This window comes from Eublepharis macularius, chromosome 1, assembly GCF_028583425.1.
Source record: "Eublepharis macularius isolate TG4126 chromosome 1, MPM_Emac_v1.0, whole genome shotgun sequence".
NCBI lineage: Eukaryota > Metazoa > Chordata > Lepidosauria > Squamata > Eublepharidae > Eublepharis > Eublepharis macularius.
In genome coordinates this window covers 251234225-251252854 of record NC_072790.1, presented here as the reverse complement: position 1 = coordinate 251252854, position 18630 = coordinate 251234225, and the positions used below count along the sequence as shown (strand labels likewise).

At 47.9% G+C, this 18630-nt stretch overlaps 1 protein-coding gene across 1 annotated transcript in view; it reads left to right on the top strand.

The window, feature by feature from the left end:
• The first annotated feature begins 513 nt into the window (after window positions 1–513).
• Window positions 514–18630, top strand: part of LOC129342196 (methanethiol oxidase-like) — a 37244-nt gene continuing 19127 nt past the window's right edge. Inside the window, exons 1-4 of the mRNA XM_054997835.1 lie at window positions 514–618; window positions 8910–8963; window positions 11184–11296; window positions 13900–14085. Of these exons, the coding sequence (XP_054853810.1) occupies window positions 615–618; window positions 8910–8963; window positions 11184–11296; window positions 13900–14085 (357 nt within the window). The 5' untranslated portion in view covers window positions 514–614. The remainder of the gene's footprint in view (window positions 619–8909; window positions 8964–11183; window positions 11297–13899; window positions 14086–18630) is intronic.

The window sequence follows — 18630 nt, the reverse complement described above, 5'->3', positions numbered from 1 at the left end:
AAAGAATGCTACATGTTACCAGAGGCAGCTGGTTGCATATTGCCGAGAAACAAGGAAAGATGGAGGAAGAAACTGTAAGAAAAAGAACATATTGTTGATAAAACTCCCTCTTCTGTTGCACCACGTCCTCGATCGAGAAGGTTATTCATAAAGAACTACACGCTGCCAGAAGCGGCTGATTGCATGTTGCTTTACAGGAGCTGAGAAACAAGGAAAGCTGGAAAACGCGATGAGAAAAGGGACAGTTAACCAAAGTCCCCCTCCTGTTCTGCGGCATGCTGGATCCAGCAAGCTGCTCCTAAAGACTGTTGCAGTCTCCAGGTGACCCCCGCCCCGGCCTCCAATCCTGCTGCCCCCCCGTCGGCCGGGAGCGAGCCCAGGGCCAGTTTGAACGCGTGCCCGAGGCGCGGCGGGCCACAGGTCAGGCGCCTTTGGAAGCGCGGCGCCGGTGCCAGGAGTTTCCAAACGCCGCCCTGGACGCCTCCTCCCGCCCTCGCTGCGCCCCGCCTCCGCCCCGCAGCCGACTTATATGGCGCTTGCAAGGTGTCCGGCGGCACTCTGAAGCTGCCTCGCTTGGCCGGACGAGTGCCCTGCTCCCGAGGAAGCCCGGCAGGATGGGTAAGCGGCAGCCTCCCTCTCCCCGCTCTGGGCTCTGCGCTCGGAGGGCAACGGCATTCTTGCAAGCTGCTGCCCCGCCAGCGACGCATCCCCAAGAGCCCCGGAAAGAGGAGCAATGGGGGGGATTTCGGGAATCTCCCGAAAAGCTCCCGCTGAAATGCGCCCAGGGAGTTTCCGAGGTGCAGCCGAAGGGCAAGTCTCGCGTCCAGTAGCCCCTTAAAGACCTACTGGATTTCCAGGGTAGGATCTTTCGAGAGTCGGACCTTGGAAACCTAGTTGGTCTGTAAGGTGCTGCCGGACCCGGATCTTGCTGCCATCCACGTTGTCCCTCTTTCGGGCTCCCTGGACTTGGGTCGCAGCTTGCAAGGAAGGGCTACCGACCCCGGATGCCCGGGGTTGGAAAAGCCCCTTTCTTGCAGTTGGAGGCGGCTGGAGGATTTGCCGTCCAAACTGCAAACCAGGGGCGTTGCGTGGCCAAACTCTGACGTGTGCAATCCTAGGCACACTTTCCTGGCGGCTAGGGCCCCCCCCCCCCATCTCCCAGGGGCTTTCCCCTAGCACTAGGAAGGGATTCGCGGGTCTTTCTGCTTGTCCCTCCCTGGCTCTGCGTATGGAAGCCCACGTCTTCGCAAGGGAATTCCACCGGACTCCGTGTTTCAGGTAGGTGGTTTGCAGTAGGACAGCAAGATGCACGTCCAGTGGCACCTTGGAGACAAAGAAGATTCTCAGGGTGTAAGCTTCCGAGAGTGAAAGCTCTCTTCTTCCGATACAAGCAATCAATGGGGTCAGCCAAGAAAGAGAATCCGAGCGGCGTTTGTTCCCTTGGAAACTCTTTTCATTGGAGAAAGTTGCTTAGTGATTTGGGGGTCTTGGCTGAACGCTCCTGTGCTTTGGAAAAGACTTTTATACAGCGAAAGAATGAGAGCCAGTTTGGGGGAGGGGAAAACACAGAGGGGAGAAAGGCCAGGACTGGGTCAGCCCAGAGCACCCGAGCGGTTTTTGCAATTGCACCTGCCCCTCACTGTCCAGAGGGAGGCAGAGTCCCTGAACCCCAGGGCAGATTTTTTCTTTTGCCCCCTTCCTTTATGCATTGGTCATGGGAGACAGACAGAAACTCTTCCCATGCGGGCAGGGGCGATCTCATTCTTGTCAGGGGCTTCTCAGAATCCTTACTAGTTCCACATGGTTATCTAGCTTCCAAACCTTTGAGGACCAGCTTGCAAAGTACCTATTTCCCCCCTCCCCCTTACAAAACGCAAGAGCCTCACATTAGTTAACGCTGAACAAGCGCATGATTTATTTTTTATTTGTACTATTTATATGCACAGCATTCCTGAGCAACAGGCTGTGGTTCACGGCCAATTGGTAGGTGCTACAGAGGCAAACCACCTCTGGTATCTCACCCTGTTCTGCTTCCTCCTTCCTGGCCTCTTCACCCACCTGAGAGGTAGGCACAACTTTGGGTTTGGACCCACAGTCGAAGAACCACTGGCCTTGACTTCCGTACCGCACTCATGGTTTTTAGAGCATCCACATCGCATCAGTCATCTGTCTGTCCCGTTTCCCCCCTTGGCACTAACTTTTGGGAAGGACTGCAGTCCAAGCACCTTTTGATGATGATGATAATGATAATAATAATAACAATAATATTTGATTTATATACCCTTAACACACAGTCAGAGCGGTTTACAAAGTGTGTTATCATTATCCCCACAACAACAATCGCCCTGTGAGGTGGGTGGAGCTGAGAGAGCTCCGAGAAGCTGTGACTGACCCAAGGTCACCCAGCTGGCTTCAAGCCGAGGAGTGGGGAATCAAACCCAGTTCTCCAGATTAGAGTCCCGTGCTCTTAACCACTACACCAAACTGGCTCTGCGGTATGAATGTGTGCAGTTTGGTGCCCCCCGCCCCAGCAAAAACACCATACCCGTCTCCCAAAGCTGCCCTTCTCCCCTACTCCATACCACCGAATGGGTTTTAAGATAGTAGACCGATCGCTATCCTAGCAAAACACTATATTGCTAGCAACTGACATCGCATAGCAATGACTGAGCTTTTTCAAAAAGCCAAAGAAAGTTCTCCAGGGGGCGTGACCTTACCTTGTAGAATCAAAGCTTCCCTTTGCGCATGAAGAGTTGCCCAAAAGAGGTGGCGTAAAGATTCTCGGCCATCAAGATAGCCATGAGGTGCGGAGGTCTCTCTATTTACAAAGTTGCAAATTATCATTTTTTATAGACTGTGTCTTAAAAATTTAATGAAGGGGCTGTTGGAGAGAAGATCTTCTGTTTTGTATGCTTTGTTATATATAATTACTTCTGATTTACATAATTATGTTACATAATCCCTCTTTTTCTTTTTTGTACCCCCCTCATAGTATCACTCTGTTTTTTTTTAAATTAAAAAATATAAAACAATTTTAAAAGTTCAAACATCACAGTGAATCTGTTGCTTAAGATGATTAGTCCGGAGCCCCCAGACTGGCAAAGATCTGTAATATGCTTGGCAAGAGCTGGCGTTGTGGGCGGGGTTCGTAATGTGCCTTTGTATCCCCTTTGGTGGAAATGTCCGTGTGCAAATACATACTGGGAAATGATAGCAGATGGTCTTGGATTTAGGATATCCTGCACAGCAGGGGTTTTTCTGGGAAAAGAGGTGGCGGAACTCTTAAGAGGGAAATGAGGAAGAAACACACGGGATTCTTTGAAATCATACTATTTTCAAGGACTATTGCCGAGTATTTTCAAGAGGTGCCGGAACTCTGTTCCCCCACGTTCCCCCTGAAAAAAAGCTGTGCTGCACAGTCATAATAATATTTGATTTAAACTATGTGGTTTGCATACTCAGTTTGCAAAAACTGGTTTTCCAGGCTGTTACGACTTCCTACTTTGTCCCCTGAACAAAGGGGAATGGAAACGATGTGTTTGGTATGATAAGGGCAATTGCTTATTTAAAAATGAAATGAAAGAATGTTGACATTTGCTATCAGATGATCCAGAAAATGGACCGAAGATTTGATTTGGTCAGTTCCATCCATGGACAAAACAGTTATATATAAAGGATGTAAATAATATGTTGTAAAGTAATCACAGTTTTCTATTATAATTTTTCTTTAAAAAAAACCCTTCTGACAGTTATAAAAAACCAACCAGGCCAGAGTTACAGAGAACTGACTCTGAATGGATCTTGCTTCATTCTTTAACCTCAATTATTTTTTCCAGTTTGCCTCTCCACCTGGGAAGAGGAGTAGAACATTAAGCTAGCCTGGTTTTGAAGTTGGTTAAATTTCAGTAGAGCTTCCCTCCAAGTAAATGCAAACAGAGTTGAAGCCATAAGGACAATTCCTATTCCTGTAGCATCCAAAGACATTCAAAAGGTTCTTTAGTTTATTTGCTTCCCCCCCTCTGCGTGAGAAGCAACGCTTGTGAAGCTCTTCTCCACTACTTTGGGTCCCAAGCAAAAAATACCTTGGGAAAGGTGTTTTATTAGGGTGTCCTGCACAGAATTATTCCCATTTCAGGCCATAGATTCAAATGGCTTCCACTGGCCTATTCTTGCATAGGATTCCACGGGCAGTGGCTCAAGGAGGGAAGCCAAGCTACGCTCTTGGCTGCACACACACTCTACAGAGTAGTTAAGTGGTTGGGCTGTGAGTCAGCACTCTGCTGGTTCGAATCCCACTCCTGCCATGAACTCTGAGGGTGGCCTTGGGTCAGCCCCTCCTCTCAGCCCCAGCTCCCCAGCTGTATGGTGGGAATGAGAATAACACTGACTTTGTTCACCACTCTAAGTGGGCGCTAATCTGCTGGAAGAGAAGTAGATAAGTGCAGTTGTTATTATTGAGCTGCTGTATCATAGTGGTTAAGTGGCTGGGTTGTGAATCAGCACTCTGTTGGTTTGACTCTCACCCTTGCCATGAGCTCACGGTGGCCTTAGTTTAGCCACCCCTCTCAGCCACAGCTCCCCAGCTGTATTTTAGGGATAATTATAACACTGACAATGTTTGCCACTTCGAGTGGGGAACTAATCTATCTAGAAGAGCGGTATATAAGCACAGTTGTTGTTGTTAAGGGGAGAAGAGCTCAGAAGCATATTGGACCTCATCCAAAGAAAGGTTCAGCCCGGGTTCAGTGGAGTTTATTCTCAAGTGAGTCTGCAATTGGACTCTGGCCAGGGTTATGCTTCAGTCCTGCTGAAGTGAACAGGACAAGTTTAATCATGAGTAACTAGCTCCTATTGGGTGAGGAGTGACTGACGTTTCTCTGGATTGGAACCAAGAATTATTCCTTTCCACAAAATTAGCAGAAACTGGCTAGTCAAAGCAGCCCTGAAACTTCTTATGGGGCAATCCCGTGCAGAGATAATCCAGTCATTCAATACGTAGACTGCATAGGATGGCAATGTTAGAAAGGGGAATGGAAGGGATGGGGGGAGAAGTTAATTTGGAAGCGGGCCCAAGGCTCACCAAGAGGACAGGTTTTATCTGTCCTTTTCCTTGCAAGTCTGGGAGGGAGGCAGGCACCCCCCACAGGCAGAGACTCTTTCGCTACAGCCCCTCTGTTCACCCTAAGACTGCTTCCACATAGAGGTTTTACTATCGTTTCTGCCTAAACTGGAGCAGAGTTTTTGTGGGTAGTTTTCATGAGCATCCACACAACGTCAGACTCTAATTGCTCACTCTGTGTATTCCCCCCTCTTCTGCTCTGCTGCCATCTCTGCCATGCCTGGTTTGGTAGTGGCCACTTTGGAAAGATCAGAGTTGAAGCACCTTTGCATGTCGTGTGGAAGGGAAGGCGTGCATTTCTGAAGGGCCCGCGCACATTGGTGCCATTTCCCTTGCCTCACTCGCCCGTGGCTGCCATTTCCCTGTGGCGCCATATCGCTATAGGGTTTATGAGGGGAAACGTAACTGACATCGTGCTCTAGCGTAAGATCAGTTGTTGACGCACACCTGTAGCTTAACTACAGTATGTCCATTGCTGATTTTTGGGGAGGGGGCCCAAATTGCCTTCCAGTTGCACAGGGGGCTGGGGCAACTCAACTCTGTAGGAAACTACCACGTGGATGGTCCATGGCATAAGTATTTGCAGCACCAACAGGTGGAACATGGAAATGATCACTGTGTAGCTACCCTCCCTGGACATTTTGATTTTATTGTAGAGTTGATGGATGGTGTGTGTCACCTTTGGGACCCTCCCCTGCTGTCCACCCCTGCTTCTTTTGCTGACAGTTCAGATATATCTGATCCAGCAAGTCAGTTTATGATGCAACTGCTGTTGGGACACAGCCCTTCGGATATTTCAGCGGCACCCCTTGCCATTTGCAAGGTTGTAGGCGTTTCCCTCCCCCTACAATACATTACTTATTAAGTTAAACACGCTACTGTGGTGCATGCATGAACTGCCCAAATTTTGCAGGAATAGCCGTGCATGCGAGGCTGTCGCAGCAAAACCAACAGCGTCTTGTGAGCACCTCGAACGCTTCCAGATAAGCCTGGAGCGGCCTGCTTGTTTTCTGCAAGAGATAAAAGGGCCTTCGGATGCAGTTGCCCACAAACGCCTCCCAGTGTACCGAGATAAGCAGGCCCATCATGCTGGAAGCAAATATCTACGAGTCTTTTTACTTAAAGAGAGAGGTGATGATGGCACGAGGACAGCGATGGCGATAGAGGATTGCAGAACTGCATTCCAAAGAAACCCATGAAGTGGGTTGACATTGAGGGCAAAGTGTTGACATTGTAGGCAAAATATTGAGAAGTTGCAGCAGCTTACTGAAGCCACAAAAACGGTCTGCTTATCCATTTCCCCCCTTCTGTTGAGGGCTTTAAAGATCACAATCAGCACCTTGAAGCAGTCTGGAGCTTGGGAAGGGAGTGGGAATCCGTTTTAGTTCATTGCATTTTGCCGCATGAGCAAAGCATACTCATTGCCTCCTCCCGCAATGCCACAGGTTCTTGGATTAGGCCTGGCTGATGGTGGGATGAGTCGAGCCAGGAGGTGTGGCCAGTTGCCTTCTGCCCTGTTGATGTCCAGGAATGAGCCAAGCCTTCGGGGTGTATCAACTCTCTCCCCATTGTGCTACCCCAAGCTTAGGCAGCTTGGCTGGAGAACCAGCCCTGAGTGACCAACTTTACTGTAGCATAAGCTTTCGAGAATCACAGTTCTCTTCGTCAGATCTGACGAAGAGAACTGTGATTCTCGAAAGCTTATGCAACAGTCAAGTTGGTTAAAGGTGCTACTGGACTCTTTTCGAATTTGCTACTACAGACTAACACGGCTAACTCCTCTGGAGCCCTGAGTGGATGGCAGGGGCTATGGCACGAAGCAAAGCTCCTGCCTAGAACTTCGGTTTTCCCGTCAGTCCTCGGAAACTTCGGTGGTTCCGTGACGAACAATCAGCAGTGGCAGGCAAATTTCTGCGGAAGGCAGCCTGACCTCCTGCGCCCGTCTTCCATTGCAACCACAAGGGCCCTAGATGAGTTCTCAAGGGAGCTCTGACTCTCAGAAGTTCACACCCTGGAAATCTTGTAGGTCTCCAAGGTACTACTGGACCCGTACCTTGTAACACCATGGAGATTCACAAATGGTGGGGGTTTTCTGGTGAAGAGTCCTTTGGGGAAATGGTCTGTGGAGTTTTGAACGGCACTGTCCCAGAACGTTTTACCATTATAACCTCATCAACAGCCTCCAAGGGCATGTGTCTCACCTGCTGCCTCCTCAGCAGGTTTTATAGGGCAATTGTTCTCCTTTAGTATCGGAATGAGATCAAATATAAAACTTACAATAGGGCGGGTTTGCACGAATACCTAGGAGCTAAAACTGAGGGTGGAGGCCTGGTGCCAAGGTTTGTTTTCTGCTCTGGAAGCACTTCGTAGCTAGCGATAATGCTAAACGTACAAAACTCCATCTGAAAGGGCCCCGTGACACTTCTGTGGTGTGTTTGCTAGATCACGGAACGCTTAAGCATGACAGGGAGAGGGATAGAAAATCCAACCCAAGTTTTGGGCAGCAATTGCGCGTTGAACATATATCTGCCTTCATCCTAACTATACATACGAGAGTGGAGAGGACGTGGCGTAGCTGTGAGTCTCCAGGTTCATGATTTTGAGATCTCCTTCCCACATTTAGCTTGCTTCCCAAGCAAAGCTGGCTTGTTGCACAAATCGATTGTTTAGAAGGTCAAGCAGAAAAAATGTCACGGGATATACTGCTGTCGCAAGATGGGACAGGCATGTTTTCCAGTGGCAGGGAGGAACCGTCTACACTTCCAGGATGCAAGCTGTCTCATAGAACTGCAGTACTTCTATTCGGGGCTTTTTTTTCTGGGAAACAAGGTGGCGGAACTCAGTGGGTTGCCAGCACAGGGGGCAACTCCTGGCGGGAGGTGGTGCCCCTGGTACCACATATGCGCGCGCAAAGTGCACGCACGCTCCCAGGACTGCACAGTGACATCACTTTGGATCAGCTGGAACAAGAGGGGAGTTTTTAAAAGTTTAAATAGCCCTCAGCAAAAATGGTCACATGGCCAGTGGCCCCGCCCCCTGATCTCCAGACAGAGGGGAGGTTAGATTGCCCTCCACACAATGGCGCGGAGGGCAATCTAAACTCCCCTCTGTCTGGAGATCAGGGGGCGGGGCCACCGGCCATGTGACCATTTTCAAGAGGTGCCGGAACTCCGTTCCTCTGTGTTCCCGATGGAAAAAAGTCCTGCTTGTATTAAACCACGATGGGCACAGTGTCGTTTTTGAGGTCTTGATTCTTGTACTTGACTTAGTTTGATGTTGGTATCCCTTCTACAAATCAAGGCACTGAACCAGAGTCCAGGCTGGGCTAGCAAAAAATACAATTCTTCCCCCAAGCAACCCAAATCCCGTGCTTAGACCAACTGGATTCTGCAATCTGCAGCATTTCTTTTAATTTTTTATATCACATTTATTTTGCTGCTGGCTATATGGCGGGTCAAGGAGATACGTAGGGCCCTGGAGCCTTGCCTCCATTGCTGGAAATCTGCCCAGTTCCCGTCCTGTATTTTGAGATTATAACAGGCTTTGCCTACATACTCAGAAGGCTATCTTGACACCCATCAGGGCTGGAAACTTGCTTAATTGCTTTTTAAAAACCAAGTAAGCTGAAACGGTTAGCCCGGTTGCACACCCAGCCCTTTTCCTGGGTTGCATGCATTCCATCAAAATAAGGTGGGATATATTCCATTAAGGTGTGCTATGTATAGTCAAGCCTGGCCCAGACACTGTCCGGCACAGATCTTTAACCGCTCTCAATCCTTTTCATTTGCAGCGAAATGTGGAGAATGTGGCCCGGGGTACAAGACTCCTCTGGAAGCAATGAAAGGTAAGGGCTCCTCCATGGGCCTGAATTCCTTTATTACATTCGCCCGGATTTCAAGGAGCGCAGAGCAGAGGGGCTATGGCCTCACTAGAACTCTCTGAACGGAATCTGATCACCTCGGTGGAGCAGACAAAGGAAAGGAGGTTGGGGTTATCAGTGGCTACTAGGCATGATGGGTATCGACTCCCTCTGTTACTAGAGGCCTCTTTGTATCTGTTGGGAGGATGCTGTCACATTCATCTTGCTTGTGGGCTTCCTAGAGGCAGCCACCGTGTGAACAGAGTGCAGCACTGGGTAGGCCTTTGGTCTGGCCCAGTGTGGCTTTTCTTGTGTTCTCATGTTCTCCTTCTGCGCGTGAGTGCCAAGGCGTCCAGGAGGTGGTCCTCTGTCCTGCCGAACTTTGGAGGTGCTCACCAGATGGGAGAGGGATGCTTGCTGCAGCTAGGAAACTTGTGACCCCCCACACACACACCTGTGTGGCACATTTGGCTGAGATATTGTGGCTAAGATATTTGGGTAAGATATTGTGACTAGGGGTTTCTCAAGGGAGGGGGATTTCAGTGCAGAGTCCCCTTGGTTCTGATAACAGCAGCACTTCCTTCTTGGAGACCCTGACGCCGTTAGCATAATGGATCTGAAACTCAGCCGCACTCCAGCTCATATCTGTGGAACGCTTTGAGCATTCCAGCCTCCGCGCATGGAATGCCATTCTTGGGAACTGACATGTATATACACTGTTACGTCTTTTCAGGAATGGGCACTCCATGGTAAAAATGGTTGCAATTCCATGATGAGGTAATCCAAGAAAAACTGAACTCTGCAACCTGTATACATTAGCATAATTCGCCTTGGGTCGCATCATTTATTATTTGTGGGAAGAGCAAGAAATTCTTCTGCAGGGCGCTGAGGCTCCACCTCCGACTCATGGAAATCTTTCTCATCCACCTGTCTGATTTGGGAGGGTTGTAGCAGCTTTTGCCTGCACACTTTTCAGCATATCTTTGGCAGTCACGAAAGGCACAAGCCTGCTTTCCAGCTGCACCCAAATCATTTTTTTCTGCATTCCTACATAGCCCTCATAGCGTCTGGGATGGGTCCCTATTACTTCTGACACAGAACCACTTTCCTGAATAAAGTTCATGGGACCCTAGTTTCTGAAGTGAGAAGAAGCAGATGCAACCTCTATCAGGGAATGGCAACAATAACTCAATACTCTGGAGGAAAGCCAACACAAATAAGGAAATGCCCTTAGCGGAGAACCTTCTATTGTCTGCCATGCATATGTGGACGGAGAAGAAAACAGGGCTGACAAGTGTCTCTCTGTAGAAGGTCTGGTGTAAGCGACTCCAGGCAGTCCTCAGGCATCCAGACCCTCCAATAAAAAATATTTTATGTTCAATCAGAGAGGGGCAACTAGCAGCGCATATAGGCTTGCCAACCTCCAAGCAAGGTCTGGAGATCTCCCAGAATTACAGCCTGATCCCAGATTTCAGGGATCAGTTCCGTTCGAGAAAATGGCTGCTTCAGAGGATGGAGTCTATGACTCACGGAGGTCTTTCCCCTCCCCAAGCCTCACCCTCCTTAGGCTCCACCCCCAAATTCCAGGAATTTCCCAACCCAGAGTTGGCAACCCTAGCTCACATGCCAAACCTGGCCCTTAGGCCATCCCGCTCTCATTTTCTGCTGATGAGAGTCTCTTCTGCTGGCAAGAAAAGGGGGGTGCTTTTGCCAGTTCCCCCTCCCGCTCCACTTTGGATTAGTGGGCTGCTGGAAATTAGGAAAGACCCATTCTGCAAGCTTTGCACCCGTTGCAGTTGATTGAATAGACAAGCCACTCTCTGGCCCCGTGAAATTTTGAATCAAGTCAGGATAAAAAGTTGTAAGAAAACGGAGATCATCTCCACTTCCTATGTTTTTAGCTAGTTGGACCAGTATTTGGAGGAGAGGTAGATCAGAGACTGTTAGCCGTGGTGGGTAAATATAACCACCATGTTCAGAGGCAGCATACCCCTGAATGCCAAGGATCAAGACAGGCTGCAACGGGATAGTCTCTTGTGGGCCTTTTGGGGCATCTTGCAGGCCAGTGAGAGCCATGAGATGCGAGAGCAGATGGAGCATTTTCTGGATCCGGGGAGACTAGAAGTCAGCCATTCTCATGTTCCTTGAATACGAGGTCGTTTTGTTTTTCTTGACTGCTTACACAAGACCTTTGCTTTCTGAAAGGTCCCAGGGAAGAGATCGTGTACCTGCCCTGTATCTACAGGAACACTGGAATCCAGAAGCCAGACTACCTGGCTACTGTGGACGTGGACCCCAAATCTCGAACCTACTGCCAGGTATTTTTAGTTCCATCTTCAGGCTCCAGTTCTGAATTCGGGAGTATCACTCCAATCTCCAACGATGGTGAAATGAACCTTGCAAGTTTCCAGTTTTCTTGACTGCATCTGTCAGCCCTCCTTCCTTGGACCTCTTTGTCCTTCCAAAATGGAGGTGGTTTACTCAATGAGACGATTGGTCTATACATACACCCAGATGAGATGATGGTACCAATTGCAGGTTGCCTCTTGATAGCCAGATCAAGACCATGTTAAGAACTGGGTAGATGGGACATCATTAGATCTCGGAAGCTAAGCAGGGTTGGCTTTGGCTGGAGACCTCCAAAAAAGGTTAGGGTTGCAGAGACAAGCAATGGCACACCTCCTTGGTTACTCTCTTGTCTTGAAAACCTCAGCAGGGGTCGCCATCAGCCAGCTATGACTCAATGGCACTTTCTACCACCACCACACTGGAGGAATATTGGCAGGCAGAGATTGTTTCTCTGTGTTTACAAGTCTTTTTATGTTATCACAGGTCAAAGAGTTGGCTGGTATAAGACCTCAGATGTTTCCATATCTGCATGCATGTTTACTTTCTGATGGGAAGGACGGTCCTACTTTGGAGACACTATAAAAGCAGATACTTTCCCATCAGGATTTTTTTAAAGATTGCAGAGAGTAGAATCCAGCTGCCTCAAGCTGCTGCTTTAGTAATCTGGCGTAACTTCATGTTGTAAATCCGAAGAATGTATCATTGCGAAATGATTTATTTCCCCCAAGTGCATCCCTCGTGAACATGTGAGCGGTTCAGATTGCTAAATCATTTGCTTGGTTATGTAAACGAGCCAGTGCATACTTCAGAGGCTGTTGATCTGGTTTGGCAAGATGTCTTTTCTCAAGCCTGCTCCTTTTGTGTAACAGGCACAGAAGTCTTTGAATGGTAAATGCCCCTTGAATTGAATGGACTAAGTGTTGGAACTCCTCCAGGCCTCCTACAATCTTGCCCTGGTATCCATGAACATGAGATGAAGGATGGCATTAACTTGTCAGGTGCATCTTTCCAAATCTAAGCAGCTTGTTGAAGCTGAGGCGTTGGCAGAAAAGCTGGAAGGCGGTAGATAACTGGTGATTCTTAAGAACTCAGGACAGGGCAAAATGGTTCAAATAAAGCCACTTTATATAATTTTTTAATAGTTTGCAAAACTTACAGTGTCTTGCATAGTACAAGCAGAAATCCTGTCCCAGCCGCTGGAAGTCTTTTTCAGCCTGGCTTCTGAGATTTCAGCAGGCGCTGTGCACAGATTTTCCAACGTAAGAAACAGCTACTCGCTTTAAAAGAATTAAACTAAAGCTTCTGGCCTATTTCACAGCTCACTTTCTTTTAATGTTGACTTAAAGGATAGGTTTCCCCCCCAAAAATGGATTCTGTTTATGTACATTTGCACCAACATATCCATAAACAAAGCAAGCGCCAGAAACAGTGTTGGGAAATGGTATTAAACGTCTGCGTAGAGTGGATATGCTCTTTTCTCCAAACTTTGAGGGAACAAAAAATAAATGCTGTGACAGAGTTCTGTGATGGGAATTCCAGCAGGGTGATCATGTTTTGGGGCTGCAGTGATCCCTTCTGTCTTTTAACAGATGCTCAACTGCCCTTGAAGTTCTGTGGCTCCTGGAAGGCAATGAGCATGCTCAGTTCTCATCAAGCAACCCCCCCCCCCTTAAATATTTTTGGGCATAGTTGAGTATAAACCCCTGGGCATAGAACTCGTGCATTACAGCACTGCTTCCTGCCACTCAGGGTTGCATACATGTGTGCAAATTCAGTAGTTTGGTGTAGTGGTTAAGAGCACGGGACTCTAATCTGGAGAGCCAGGTTTGATTCCTTACTCCTCTGCTTGAAGCCAGCTCGGTGACCTTGGACTAGTCACAGCTCTCTGGAGCTCTCTCAGCCCCACACACCTCACAGGGTGTTTTGTTGTCGGGATAATAATGACATTCCTTGTAAACTGCTCTGAGTGGGTATTAAATTGTCCTGAAGAGCAGTGTATAAATCAAATGTTGTTATTGTATTGTCGAAGGCTTTCACGGCCGGAGAACGATGGTTGTTGTGGGTTTTCCGGGCTGTATTGCTGTGGTCTTGGCTATTGAATGTTGTTATTATTTTCCCCTAGGATCCAATCTTCATCCACCCCATGAGAGCATAATAATAATAATAATATTCGATTTATATACCGCCCTTCAGGACAACTTAATGCCCACTCAGAGCGGTTTACAAAGTATGCTATTATTATCCCCACAACAAAACACCCTGTGAGGTGGGTGGGGCTGAGAGATCTCAGAGAGAGCTGTGACTAGCCCAAGGTCACCCAGCAGGCTTCAAGTGGAGGAGTGGGGAATCAAACCCGGCTCTCCAGATTAGAGTCCCGCGTTCTTAACCACAACACCAAACTAAGAAGAGCCCTGCAGGTTCATACCAAAAGTGGTCCAGTATTCTGTTTCTCATTATTGCCAGTAGATGCCCTCCCCCCGCAGGAAGCTCCCAAGCAGGGAATGACAGCAAATAGCCCTCCGTTGAACTGCCTTTGAACGTGGAGGCTCCATTCACCTTTCTCCTGTCGTAGGTCATCCATCGCTTGCCCATGCCCAACGTCAACGATGAGCTCCACCACAGTGGGTGGAATGCCTGCAGCAGCTGCTTTGGGGACACCACCAAGAAAAGGAACCGGCTCATTCTTCCCAGCCTGATCTCCTCTCGGATTTATGTGGTGGACACGGGCACGGACCTACGAGCTCCCAGGCTGTATAAGGTACGAGTCTTACTGGGGATCTTATCTTTCTAGAAACCTCGTCAAGAGCCTACCTACATGTTACACCATTTACGGGTCCAGGTGTGCTCTGGGAGTTCTGTGTCAAAACCTATTTCTCAGATTGCCAGAGGTCAGACTGGCATCGTGGTGTGCGGGGAAGACGGAGCGTAAGCTTTCTCCCCATGCCATTTTCCCAACCTAAAATGGCTTCAGGAAGTCACTGGAGTGGTTCCCCCACAATACTTTTCCAGGAAACCAACAGACCCCCCCCCCCAAGGAACATCTGAGGTAAATTGGAAGTCTGCACTAGGAGGGAACAATTGGCAGAAACTGCTGCCCTCACTTCCAAACATAATTGCTAGTGAGACATTGAAAGGGCGTGGCTGAATGCTTCCCACCATTTGCTCAGCCCTCCTCCCTTTACCTCAGGGACTGACCAGCTTCTGCCCCTGGGCAGGGCCTTTTATACTCTCTCCAAGCTCCACCTCCTCAACAGCCATTGGCTCCTGCTTTCCCTCCATTGTCACCAGGCCCAATCCTGAGGCTTGGCTGTTGTTTGGGAAACGGAGGCCTTCAGGGAAAGGGGCAGCCAGGAGGCCTGGGCCTGAGGGAAAGGCTGGCTTGGGGCCTACTGCAGGCCGCTCCCATCCTCAGCCTCAGGTCTGGGCTCCTGGCAGCCCCTGTGCCCAAAAAAGGCCAGTTAGAGACCAGATGGATGATCAATGACCACATCCATCTTCACTACATGACAAGAGCGAAGGCTTTTTCCAAACATGGGAGTGACGTCACCAAGCCAAGTGCATGGCGACATCACTTCTGGAAGTGACGTCGTTGCGCCGGCCACGGGAGCGCTCCCACGCTCCGATCTGGCCAGTTTGGGGCCAAATCAGAGCACAGGGATGCTCCCGTGGCTAGCATGAGGTGTGCATGCACGCGCACAGCACACATTCCTGAGGTGTGTGCCAGTGGCGGGCACACTCCAGGAGTTTGCCCCCTTCCGCTGATTGCTTAGCGATCGGCGGATAAGAGGGCAGATCCCCAGGAGTTTGCCCACCACCAGCAGGCACCTGGTAACCCTAGCGTGAACTGTTCTGGCATAGTGGTTAAGCAGTCTGGTAGTTCGACTGCCACTCCTGCCATGAGCTCAACAGGTGGCCTTGGGTCAGCCACTCTCCTCAGCTCCAGCTCCTCAGCTGTATTGCAGGGATAATAACAACACTGACTTTGTTCATTGCTCTGAGTGGGGCACTAATCTGTCTAGAAGAATGGTACATAAGCACAGTTATTATTATTAATTGGACCCTTGTACACCTAGGAATTAAGTTCCTGCATGGAATATCAAATAGGCCTCCACCACAGGTTAATTCCAGACCGAAGTCCTGAGATGCTCACCCACCTGTACTCATAAACCAATGATTTCCATCCCCATCAAAAAGACTTGAAACGTTTTTCTGATGCATATAAACCTGCTGAACAGCCCTGGCACATGCGGCTGAGCATGTGGGATTCGACATGGATTCTGGAAGCCCGCCATTGAAGGGAGCGGGGCGTGCATCTGGGTAGGGCTGTGGGCTTAAAGGAGAATTCCCTCCTTCTCAAGGGGGACTTCTTTCCCTGGAACATACCTCCTAATCCTGGAAAAGATCATTTCAGCTATGTCCATATCTTGTGGGTGTTGTACCAGATTATCAGAACATACCTGAGTTGCTTGTGTTGAGCAAGACCCGTCGCAGTTAGCATTGCATTTGTAACTTCTTTTTTTTTGCATGGAAGTTAGTAACTCCCCAAAGAAGAACTAACATTCCAACTAAGTCCCTTACATATATTTGAGCAAATGTTTTTCAGTGAATTTAATCCTAGCTGTTTTCTCACCCCTCCTTCCCTATGTGCATAGCTCCCTCCATATTTTTGTGCAACTCTCCTCCTAATTCATCCTCACAAGCAATGAAGTAAGTAAGTAATAGTTTATTGTTGTAGCCATAGGCCATAACATTCTAGCATATGCGCCATATAACAATATGGTTATGACATAATTACATATTTACATGGCAAGATAACACTTAAAACTAGGATGATGAAAAATAAAAACGGTAAAAGGAAGCAGAAAATGCCCCCATAAAATTACAGTTTGGCTAAAATTCTTAGAGAATTAGCAAAAACTTTCTTCTTTATATTTGTTGAGAGAAAAATAAAAGCCACTTTAAGAGTAACAAGAGGGAAAACATCAGACAATAAAAAATTAATACGTTCTTCATCTGAGCTGGAAAAATTTACAAGAAATTGAATCAGCAGATTATTCCGGATGGACCCATAGAAGGAGCAATGTAAAACATAGTATACAATGTCCTCCACCAGGTTAAGACTACATGGGCAGAGGCGTTGTTCCACTGGTATTTTTGGAAATCTGCCCTGTAAATACTCAGTTGGCATAGTTTGGAAATGAGCACTAGTGAAAACCTTTGTTAACGTTACATTAGAAAAGTCAGCTAAGTAGCGAGAGAAGAATATATTTTTCTTAAGCCGAGGATACCACAAGGAGAATTTAGATTGTTGAATGAGACCAGTATCTCAAAAGGCATCTTTTTAAAAAATACCACAAGCAATTGTCCCTTGGAGATGCTTTGTCAAAGACAGGTACACTCTTGTCTGCTCAAAACACCCAGGATAACTGCCCGAGCCTCTTTCGTTGCCTTCTGTCTGTGAAATTCTTTTCTTCTGCCAAGTCTGTCACAGGTTTAAGCCAAGAGGGGGTTTATTCTTTTGGCTGAATAGAGAGACTGGAAAAACACCATTGTCTTATATAATGTGCTACTGACAGTTCAGACCACACCTCACCAGCTGCAGCATGTGAAATCAGTACTTTTGGGTTCACAGGGACAAGAAGAGTTCTCTGCGGCCCCCACCAGCACTCAGAGAGTTAAATTTCTAGAAATCCATGAGAAAGAAAGGTGGAGCCCAAAGAATGTGCATATTTGTACATGCTATAAAAATTGTAAAAGGACCCCCCCCCACACACACACACACCAGTCTCTTCAATAAGGATAATGTAAAGATAATGAACCTTCCTCCCAGGAGGTCAGAGAGATAGGCACGATTCTCCCTTTCCCCTTTTATCGTCAAAACAACCCTGTGAGGTAGATTAGGCTGAGAAAGTGACTGGTCCAAGGTCACGCAGGAGACCTTTGGAATCCGTAACTCCTAGATCCTGTTCTGACATTCTAACCACAACACCAGACTGGCCAGAGATCAGAAACGTGGGAAATGTCCCTGGTGAAACTGGAGAGCATTCTAAGGCTTGACAATTCATTTCTTGCTTTCTGACCTTTCGCCATCTGGATATTTCACCATCTCTCATCCAGATGTCCCTCCAGGTTCTTCTTCCTGTCCCACTTCCTGATGGAATTGTCCCTAGTGGGAGAAAAACTTTCCGTCCTCAGCGGAGGAGGAGAGAGAAGGATCCCTGTGCTCTTCTCCCTTCCAATTTTCTCCTACATCCTTGCAGTTTTGGTTCCGTACATGTTTTGTAAAGCTTAGCATGAGAAAGCTGCTGTAGAGTACTGGTTAAGTGGTTGGGCTGTGAATCAGCACTCTGCTGGTTAGAATCCTGTGACTGCCATGGGCTCAGTTGGTGGTCTTGGGTAAACCATTCCCCTCAACCCAGCTCCCCAGCTGTATTGTGGGGATAATAATAACAGTGGCTTTGTTCACCACTCTGAGTGGGGCACTATTATCATCATCATCATCATCATCATTCAGATTACATGCAATACAAGCAATAATAAATAAAGATCACATGTTATCATTGATTGGCCTTGCTGAGCTGATACCAAGTTTCCAGCAGAGACCTAAGTATCAGCCAGGTATCAATGCAATATGTGTGCTGTTCCAAGTAATGCCGTCTTTTGCAATTCTGTAGGTGCTATGTCAGAAAGCTGCAGTTAGCAGAAGTCACATGTTATTATTGATTGGCCTTGCTAAGCTGATACAAGTTTCCACCGGAGACCTAAGCATCAGCCCAATATTGGTGTAATCTGTACACTGTTCCAAGTAGCGCCGTCTTTTGCCGTCCTGTAGATGTTACGTCAGAAAGCCACTGTTTCCATATGAATTGCAAAAATTTTCGAGATGGTTTCAAGTGCCCTGACGACAATGGGGACTACTGTTGCATTCTTCTTCCATAGTCAGGTGGTTTCTATTGCCAGATCTCTGTATTTAATCATTTTTTCTTGTTCTTTTTCTTCGACTCTGGCATCCCCAGGAGGAGGAGTAGTAGTAGTAGTAGTAGTAGTAGTAGTAGTAGTAGTAGTAGTAGTAGTTGGGCATTTAGGAGGGGATGAGTGGTCAGTCTGACATTTCATCACTCTGTAGCCCTGGTGGCTTCTTGTAAGTCACTAAGAAGGACAATGCCAATCATTTGTCCAGAATCCTGATTCCCACAGTGGCCAGCTGGAAGCCTCCCAGAATCCCACATGTGGGTCTTGACAGCAAGAGTCTTCTCCCACTGCTGCCTCAGCAGCTCATACTTGGTGGCATACTGCCTCTGAA